The sequence below is a fragment of the Exserohilum turcica genome (genome assembly GCF_000359705.1).
Source record: "Exserohilum turcica Et28A unplaced genomic scaffold SETTUscaffold_6, whole genome shotgun sequence".
NCBI classification, from domain to species: domain Eukaryota; kingdom Fungi; phylum Ascomycota; class Dothideomycetes; order Pleosporales; family Pleosporaceae; genus Exserohilum; species Exserohilum turcicum.
Window position 1 is genome coordinate 1,591,765 of NW_007360277.1, and position 9,463 is coordinate 1,601,227.

The following is a 9,463-nucleotide window of genomic DNA, read 5'->3' on the forward strand; positions in this document are numbered from 1 at the left end:
ATCGCCCGTGTGTGTTTTTTTATTTGATTTGATTTGATTTGCATGGCCACGTTGTTGTTTCGAGACGTGTATCGCATTGCATCAAATCAAATGCATACAGTATCGTGGGGGGGAAAGGGCGCAACCAAGGAACCCAAAGGAAGGGAAAAAAAAGATCGGCGCTGTAACTCGCCCTTCTTCTTACTTGTGACAGATTGTGGAGAAGGTCAAGGCCTGTTTTTTTTTTGCCCAGAGCGGAGTCCGCGACAACAAAGTACCCGTTTCCGCTCTTGTTCGTCCTCGCCCTCCTTTTTTGTCATATTTTTTCTTTTTTTTTCCCTTCCGGTCTTGGTGAAAGGAAAAGAAGAGAAAAAAAAGGACAAAGCGTCGTGATCGCGACGCACACGTGCATGATGGCATATACGCGACGCGGATCTTCGCGTTGTTGGAGTTCCGCTCTCCGCCCTGTCTTTTGGCCCGCGTTTCGCCCGATCGGAACATGGTCGCCGCCGACCATGCTCGCTCGTCCACCTCATGGAATCCGATCGGAATCGTATATGCTCCGAGTTGCCTTTGCCCCACCCCATGTCCCCCATGTGCATGTCGTTCTGGCCCTGCGCTTTTCTCGAATCATCACGGCGGAGAGCTCGCCGTCAGTAGTAAAGAAAAAACGACCCGGTTGCGCGCGGCAGGCAGGCAGGCAGGCTTTGCACACGCCATTCGTTCAGCTGTCTGGCTGCGTCACATGCGCCACTGGGTGGGCTGTATATTCCTACATAGCCATGTTTTTGAAGCGTTGCGCGCGAAAAACTCCGGATGCGTAGCAAACAGGAAAAAAAAGGGCGGGGGACGCCGTGTCCGTCGTAAAGGTGCCTCCCCTTCTGCCTTGTCTTGCACATGCAGGGGGGCGCGCGCAACACGAATGCGAAAGTGTAGTTGTCAAGGACAATACGGTGCGGTGTGCCTCACCGGCTCGTGTTGTCCCTTTTTTTTTGGGCACAGCGGACGACCAAGCCAAGCTCAGGTCTTGGGGCGCCAAAAGAAACGGGGCAACGCCAACTGCGCGTCGGCCTTGTCCAGTCCAGGCTGCTACTAGGTGTAGAGACATGTCCATGTACTTAGTACTAACCTGCGGGCGGCGGGACCAAGCGTGCGCAACGACTTGGACTTGCGACGGCGACCAGAGAGAGGGGCCAGGGTCCGGCGCGCGCACTGGCCAAAAGTCGGTCAAGCCAAAAAGTTTCCTGTGGCATAGGTGCGACCAGGTCGGCGCCCCAATCTCCCACATACGCCCTAAATTACCCCTCGCCTTTGCTGGTCGAGAGAAATGCTGGCACACCATGGCAATGCACATGTCGCTTGCACCCCCCCCCACGTAGCCAAACTCATGACCGCTCTTTGCTGGTCGCCTGCGCCTGCACGTCAAAATCACACCCTGTGACTGGTGGCCCTCGGGCGACCGTCTGATTACCATGCAGCCTGCAGCGATAGCACGCAATGTCACCTGAGGAAAGCATATGCTGCACATTATTATTATGGCCATAATTTTTTCACTTGCAAACCGAGTCATGATAATCATGATGGATCGTTGTGGATTGTTTCTCTCATTCTGTAGCTAAGGCGGCAGTCTCGACCAATGTTCTCGGGAGAACTTGAACCGCTCGTACCAAAACTAACACACGCCCAAAGTCTTTCTCCTCCGCCCCTATCTAGTGTCCATCCCATGCATGCATACAAGAGAGTAGAGTCCTGAAATCATCGCAGAGACATGTCCCCCGCCCTGCGGTATATATGCCAGTACAATCCGACATGTAAAAAAAAACGCCGTGCAAATAAAGAAAAGGATATCGTGCTCAAGTGAATACAACGCTATGCTGGAAATGACTCGCTCGCTCGCTAAAATAAAACAGTGCTGGATCAAAAATCATGAGGTCGGAACAGGGTCGTGTGCTGGCCTAATAACTTGAGATGAGCGGCGTGTTTGTCGTGTCCATGAACAGCGGTTGGTCGTCGTGCTCCATGTACTGCGCTTCTTGTGGCTTTGCGTCGTAGAAGGTGGTTGTGAGCATGGCTTCCTTGTTGAAGTTGAGCGTCGATTGCGAGGGGGATGTGGGCGGCGACTCGTCGTCCGACTCGTCCTCAAAGGTGAGCTCGGGCGGTGATTGTGATTGCGAGGGAACACGGGTGAGGGCGAGTTCAGAGTCGTCTTCCATGTCGTCGTAAAAGTCTTCGTCGTCCGAGTCGTCCTGGTCCACCTCCATTGTGCTGATCTGGACGGGCGCTTGGGCAATGCGGCGAGGCATGGGGATCATGTCAAAGTCGTCGTCGTTGTCAGAGTCCGACTCGGAAACGTCGTCGTCGTCGTCGTCGAGCTCCTCGACGATGCTGTCGGCCCACTGGATGTGTCGAGACTCGTCGGCCTTGGAGGCCTTGGCCATGGTCTGGTTGAACCACTGTTCCTGCTGGCGCTCGGCGTCCTGGAGTTCAATCATGAGGCTGTCGAGGAGGTTGGCGTGTCCAACGAGCAGGCGGAGGTCGTGGTCGGCCCTGCATGCCTCCTTGCCCAGCTTGGAGCGGGCCGAGGCAGCAATGTAGTAGGTCTGGGTCAAGGACATTTTTTGCTTCTTGGGCGGCGGCGACGAGACGTAGTGGGAGCGCGTAGTCTCGGCCGTGAAGGGCTCAAACGAAGTCTGGATGCGGAGATGTGATGAGAAAGGCATGGTGAGGGTGAGTGGTTGCAGGCAGAATTATATGGCCAGAGTGTGCCTGGAAAAAGAGGTGAGTCAGTGTGGTGGGTGACGGGAGGGAGGCGGAGAATGACGAACCCTCGTCGGCTGGGGAAGGTGATCCGAGCGTGAGTTTGGCGAAGGCAGCAGCAGTGGTGGGGACGATGTGCAGCGATGTGCAGCAGAGGAGGAGGAGGAGGAGGAGGAGGAGGTGGTGGTTGAGCAGAGGATATATGTGTGAGTGTGTGAATGTGTGCTTGGATGTCGTGGTGGTCGAGGGTCCTGGATGGCGGGCGGGCAGGCGTGTTTCTTATGTTGGCGTGACGCATGGCAGACGGGCGTGGTGGATAACGGGTGGCCGGAGTTATTGGCGTGTTTCTGGTGCCCGGACACCGCTCTTGGCCGAGCATTGCTCAGCCCAAGGACCGATGCGGTGAGCTAGCAGACTATGATTCACACGACGCGGCAGGGGTGCTAGCGCGGCTTACGATGCTTGGTGATACCCTGCCTGTCGCCGGTCGGACGTAAAGGCTTTCGCCCGCGCTGGCGTCTGGTGTGCGTCCATGTGCGGAGGCATGCGGTGCTGCGACGACGCGGAACCCGAGCCTTGCGCGGATATGCCTTGATCCACGCTGCCGCCTACACACGCACATGCACACGCACATGCACATGCACATGCACATGCACATGCACATCCACGTCCACGTCCACGTCCACGTCCACGTCCACGCCCACGCCCACGCCCACGATTCTCGGCCCTGCCATCAGCCACGCACTCGCTCACGCACTCGCTCCCTCGGTCGTGTCTGCTACACATTCACTCTAATTTGCGAAAAACCATGGGCTCCGTCATGGTGTGCAGAGAGGGCCGTTGGCGGGGCTAAAGGGCGGGTTTGTCAGATGGGCATTTTTCAGCACACCTGACAAAGCGACGTGTTGGGGCCAATGAGGGGGGGGGGGGGGACAGGCGGACGTGTTTGTAATCGGGACATGTCGTGATGAGATGGCTTGGAGGATACGGACGAAAGCTGTGAGTGTGTGTGGGTGGGTGGAATGCCGGAAGGCCGAGTTTGCTGGCCAAAGCAAGTGCGGGCGCGTGGGCGTGTGTGGTGAGAAGCCGGTCGGCCGAGCCACATGCTTTTCCGGCAGGCAGCCATGACAGGCAGACAGACAGGTTGGCACTTGACCCGCAGCAATTTGGTTGGCGTGAGGCCGGCAAGTCGCGCGGAAACGAGGCGAGGGCATGGGCTCGGGGGCCCAATGTTTGGTAGCAGCGGTAATAGGGAGCTGGGCACAGTAGTGGTAGTGGTAGCGGTAGCGGTAGCGGTAGCGGTAGCGGTAGACAGAGCAATTAGCAGGTGGGAGGCGGGGCCAGGATTGGGCAAGCCACGGGGCGAGCTGTGGCTGAGCCTGACGACAGCGCACCCCAGGCGCAAAAGCAAGCGGGCGAAATGAGGGCGCGGCGTGTGATGCAATGCATGGCCCCTGCTTCCCACGGCCACTGGCATGGCGCTGGCATGCGCACTGGGCTGCGCGCCGTGTCAGCGTCATCTGCTGCCCTTCGCCCTGTCCATGTCAGATCCAGGAACCGACCAGGGCTGCGTTGCCCAGTGCTCCCTCCTCCTGCTCCCTCCCCGCTCCGCCCAAGCACGAACGATCCTAAACGAGAAGGCCGCCCAAGCACAGCCCTTCTCGTCGGCACCACCACGCATCCGAGGGCCTCGCTTCACCGCTGCCGCCATGCGTACGCTGCTGCTGACATCTACCAAGCCCTACACCGAGTATGCCGCAGCCCGCCCACATGCACCCTGCCCCCGTGTAGCAGCGCAATGCTGCCCTCTACAAGCCATGGCCTGACCCCTTGCCTCATTCGGTATATGGCTCTCCCCGACTAAGCCACCACCACGCCTCTACCACGACGCCGACAACGACGATGAAAACGGCTCACACGGCACACGTATTGATTGATTGCACCCCACACAAGTATTGCCTTTGCCTGTGCTCAGCCTCTTCCGCCTTCATCGTACCGCTAACCACTATTCCCGCATCCATCCTCCCAAGCATACATCTAGCCCTGCGGCATATCTGCAAGCCACGCCATCCCACTCGCTTCTCTTTCAAGTATGCTTCTGGAACAGTCGCCGTGCACGGTTCCATGCATTGCCCACCACACATGGCCCATTATTCCCTCTATGCGAGCTGCTGACATTCCCATAGCCGGCCGATATCCAAGTCGACCCTGGTTGATTGTGACCTGGTAGCCCAAGACCTGGGTGCATCAATAAGCATGACTTTGCTCGCCATTGGCTCCCAACACCCACACGTCAATTTTGACTCAACACTAGTCAGTCTACATTCATGGTTGACGCAACCCTCGTACGAAAATTTTGTTCAGACGAAAATTCCATCACCCTTCCTCGAAGCTTGACAAAGCTTGGGCTGCACATACTGGCAGCGGCATGCCGTCACTGCGCATATGCTTTCAAATTCGTGTCAAATCCCATCGAGATCCATGAGAGGGAGATTCTAGAATTTCCTTCCTACGGCCTTTACGGCTTGACGCACTGAGTCGTCGCCCTGGCACACGCCACTGACGTGCTGCTATAGACTACGACATCATCTTCAGTGCGACTTCGGACTCGGCATGCTGCATCCAGCCTCTCCGTCCAATGCGGAATGGAAGCGATGAAAAGAAAACTGATTCTCCAAGTCACACCTATGTCTCGCCATTTGCTTTTCTTCAATGACGCACAGTCGTGGTGTAAAGAAACGAAAGCGAATCCGGCTGGCCGAAAGAGCAAAAGGAATATGAAGCTCACGAGATTACGTACCACGAGACCGATACACAGTATGGTTCAACTGCTGGTTGCAAATGGCTCGTGCCTCACTTTTAGCAATGGTTTGGTTTGTCTTGTTTATCTACAACATTGCCCACCTCAACTGGGATTTGTTTCGGAGTGGTTCAAAACTTGCGTCTGGGCAATCGTCTAGGTGTACTCGATCCCGCCAAAATGCGAGGAAAGTAACATATCAGACATTTCCACGTCCGAGCCCATTATTATGCCTGGAATCCGGGGTTGAAGAGAATAAGCAAGGAACGAACCAGACATGCAACCAAGATACCTCAGTCGTTTCGTCATCACCATATCTAGGGAAGGTCCCCTCGTCCGGCATCCTGGATATATCATAGGGCTGAGCATATGTTGCAGCTCACCCTGTGCCTGGCGATTTGGTTCCAAGCAAATATCCAACAAGGATATTTCCAAGGTGCTTGTGATGGTTGTGCTAAGCATTAGAGACGGCACTTTCTCCGGCATGATCCTGTTCTGCCCAAACGCAACTCCGTGGATTAGGAACAGGAATGGATTGGCCATGAGCATCTACCCAACAACAGGGTCCTCCCACCGATCCCAGTTCGGCGAAACTATTGGACATGGCACCGCCCTATCGTGTTCCTGATGCCCATCGTGACCCTGATCTTCCAGGATGAATGCCTGTCGCGCTTCACTATTTCACAGACTAACCCGCCATTTGTTATGCGTTGGGCTGCAACACCCCACGGCATCTTGTGCCCTGCCAACCGCACCCGTAAACGCATTACGGGAGCTTGCTGTCGGTGCCCTGCGAGGGTTCGACCCAGCCATCCGACCCACATGGTATGCGTTGTTCATGTCGTTGCGATGCTGTGCACACTGTGCCCAAGTCAGTGTTGGGCAGGTTCCAGTCGCCAGCAACCCTTGGTGGTCGATCTGCTGGGTTGCAATGGCAAGTAGATCAGCATGAGTCGTAAACCGAATCGTGTTTAGATAATTTCCAGCCTTGCGCGGCAACGAGAGAAATGACGTAGGCCTCTTGTCCGTGTCAACACAGAATGTAAACAATGAAAAATACCCCACGTGGCGTGGGCGTCGCGCGTTGCTGTGGATGGTTAGCGCGAAACCCTGATCACAACAAACATTGCAACCAAAGGACTCAACAACAGCCCTATCGCTCCTCGTATACCGAATTACTCGTCCACCAAGCTGCAAAACGACTGCAAAGTGCAACACACGGCAAAATCTCAGCAAACAATGGCCGACCCGGGTATGTTCTCGGTGCGCCGTCAGGTAGGTTCATGCTGCGACCCCCTCTTGTCGCTTCTTCCTTCTGCCGACCTCGATGTCTCTAACACGACGCGCAGACTTTGGGCCCCGTCAACAACAACGTCTCCGCCATTCCCATGCCAGCCTCCGCCATGAAGCGCACCAGCTCAGTACACAATATGCAACAAAATCAGTTCCCGCCCAACCTTGCGCGGTCGCAGAGCGGAAGTAGAATGTCCCTCGCTCCTGGCCGTCCCAGCCAGCCAATCTTTCAGCGCTCCTCGTCCGGCACAAACCTCGCCGAAGGCTTTCCATCGGGACACCGCAACTCGACCAGCAACTTTGGAGCAGGCAGTGCGCGCAAAAGCTTCGCGCCCGGTGCCTCCATCTTCCAAACACCTGCGCCCTCGTCCTCGGCCCCGACGTTTGAACAGAGCGCCCAGCGGAGAAGCAGCGTATTCAAGTCACGGACATCACACGCGCCCGGGCAATCAGGCATCAAGCAATCCTTCTTCCAGACGGCACCGCTGCCGTCGGTTCCTCCGGCGGACCCCCGACGACTCAAGGACCCAAACACGCGCTCGCACATGGCACAGGAGCTAATGGAGTATCTGACACACAACAATTTCGAGATGGAGTCCAAGCACGTCCTCTCCAACAAGGCCATGACTTCGCCCACCCAAAAGGACTTCAACTCCATGTTCCAATGGCTATACAACCGCATCGATCCCAGCTACCGCTTCCAGAAGTCGATTGATCAAGAGGTGCCTGCGCTGCTCAAGCAGATGCGCTACCCATTTGAAAAGTCCATCATGAAGTCGCAAATTGCCGCTGTTGGCGGTAACAACTGGTACACCTTTCTCGGTCTGCTCCACTGGATGATGCAGCTTGCGCGCCTGATGCAGGCGTTTGACGCGGGAACATACGACGATGCGTGCTTTGAGGCGGGCTTCGACGTCTCCGGCGACCGCATCATCTTCGACTTCTTGTCCGACGCGTACAGCACCTGGCTATCAGCCGACGACGATGACGACGACGAGGAAGCGCAGCAGAAGCACATGGAACCTCACATTAGAGCCATGGCCGCCAAATTCGATGCCGCAAACGCTCAACACCTCGAACAAGTCAACCTTTTGGAGGCTGAGCACAAGTACCTGCAGGATCAAATCGAAGAGCTTGGAAAGTCTGGCCCAAGGATACAAAAGCTCGAGGAGCAGATTCGCATTCTGGAAGAGGACCGCGTCAAGTTTGAGAACTACAACAACTCCATGGAGTCCAAGGTCAAGAAGTACACTGACCGCTGCTCATTCTTGGAGAAGTCGATTGAGGAGATTGAGGCCGAGCTCGAGGCTTCGGAGAAAGAGCAGCAAGAGCTTCAAGCCATTATTGACGGCCGGGGCATGACCATTGCAGATATCGACCGCATGGCAAACGAGAGGGACCGTCTCGACTCTTCTCTCCAGGCAACCTCAGCACGCCTGGAGGAGTCCAAGAAGCGCGTTGCCGAGAAGGAGATTGCAGCCTCACGGAAGCTTGACGAGCTCGAACAAACGATTGAGCGCTTCAACAATCTCGGCTACCAGATTGGCGTCATACCATCCACAGCTGTCAATGCAAAGGGGCAAGAATACGAACTGGTCCTCACCATAACCGATGCGCCCAACTTTTCAGGCTCCCAAATGGGCGGCTCATCCCAAGACGCCTCAGACCGACTCCTTCACGACTCTGGAACAGGGTACTCTCCTGCTCACCTCCTGAACCTCGATCTCCGTGGCACGGTAAAAGCCAACATTCTCTCCCTGCGCAAGGAAATTGCAGAGCGCCGCAACCAAGCGCTAGAGGCAGACATGAACAACCACGACCTCCTCGACAAGATCAAGGAAGCCATGGACGACAAGCAAGCCGAGGTCGAAGCCCTAGGCCACCGAGTCGCCCAAGCCGAAGAGGAGTTGGAAAAGCTCCGCGAGATTACCAACACACAAAAGAGCCAGTCTGATGCGCAAATCGAGCGCATGGAGAAGGAACTAGGCCGTATGCGCAGCGGACTCGGAGAATCTGTGCAACTCATGGTTCAGCGCGAGATGGCCGTGAATATTGAGTAAGTCCTGATTATGTCCGCTTGCATGCAAACGTACTAACAAACATGCCCCTTAGATACGAACAGCTGCAACTCCGCGCAAACGCACTCCGCGAAGAACTCCACACGGAAATCGAACGTATGCTCGATGACATTGTCCGCTTCAAGCTGCATGTCCAAAAGTCGCTCGAGGAGTACGAGCAGTTTATTGCCGATGAGGTCGAGCGCAGCTGCGAGGAGCAGGATATGCTCGCTGCTGAGGACGAGGACGAGGAGATGGACGACGATGCTCACGACTAGGACTAAACATGCTTATGACTTGGAAGCGTGTTCTTGTCTGTGTCTTGTTGTCTTGTTATTGTTCTTTTGTCCAGGCGTCTGACGGAGCAAGTGTGTGTGTCATGCGGTACATGTGCCAACGATTGGGTTTCACGACGTTCATGATTGGTGTTTTGGGTTCTTCTCCATGTTGGATGCATGTGGGCCATGTCAGGCCATTTTGGAGCTTACTGTCTTGGGTTGTACCTTTTTCGTCCTCTTCTTCTGAGATACCTCTTTGCTCTTTGCTCTCTCTTTTTTTTTGGGGGGGGGGGGGGGGG

At 55.6% G+C, this 9,463-nt stretch overlaps 3 protein-coding genes across 3 annotated transcripts; 2 read left to right on the top strand and 1 right to left on the bottom strand.

Moving 5' to 3' along the window:
* Positions 1 to 1,561: 1,561 nt before the first annotated feature.
* On the bottom strand, positions 1,562 to 2,924 carry SETTUDRAFT_165248 (uncharacterized protein). Its single transcript, XM_008031665.1, has 2 exons — positions 2,805 to 2,924; positions 1,562 to 2,745 (listed from the first exon to the last, which is right to left on the bottom strand). The coding sequence occupies exon 2, from the start codon at positions 2,697 to 2,699 to the stop codon at positions 1,935 to 1,937; it is 765 nt and encodes a 254-aa protein (XP_008029856.1). The 5' UTR covers positions 2,700 to 2,745; positions 2,805 to 2,924; the 3' UTR covers positions 1,562 to 1,934.
* Positions 2,925 to 4,211: 1,287 nt separating this feature from the next.
* On the top strand, positions 4,212 to 4,562 carry SETTUDRAFT_34387 (uncharacterized protein; the record flags this gene model as incomplete). The annotated part of the gene is made up of 1 exon (XM_008031285.1): positions 4,212 to 4,562. The coding sequence occupies one exon, from the start codon at positions 4,212 to 4,214 to the stop codon at positions 4,560 to 4,562; it is 351 nt and encodes a 116-aa protein (XP_008029476.1).
* Positions 4,563 to 6,775: 2,213 nt separating this feature from the next.
* On the top strand, positions 6,776 to 9,396 carry SETTUDRAFT_181005 (uncharacterized protein; the record flags this gene model as incomplete). The annotated part of the gene is made up of 3 exons (XM_008031666.1): positions 6,776 to 6,811; positions 6,886 to 8,885; positions 8,942 to 9,396. 3 exons carry the CDS (start codon positions 6,776 to 6,778, stop codon positions 9,162 to 9,164), a joined length of 2,259 nt encoding a protein of 752 aa, XP_008029857.1. The 3' UTR covers positions 9,165 to 9,396.
* Between the last annotated feature and the right edge of the window lie 67 nt (positions 9,397 to 9,463).

Coding starts and splice junctions, on each gene's coding strand:
- SETTUDRAFT_165248 (XM_008031665.1), bottom strand. CDS start 2,699: ATGCCTTTCTCATCACATCTCCGCATCCAGACTTCGTTTGAGCCCTTC.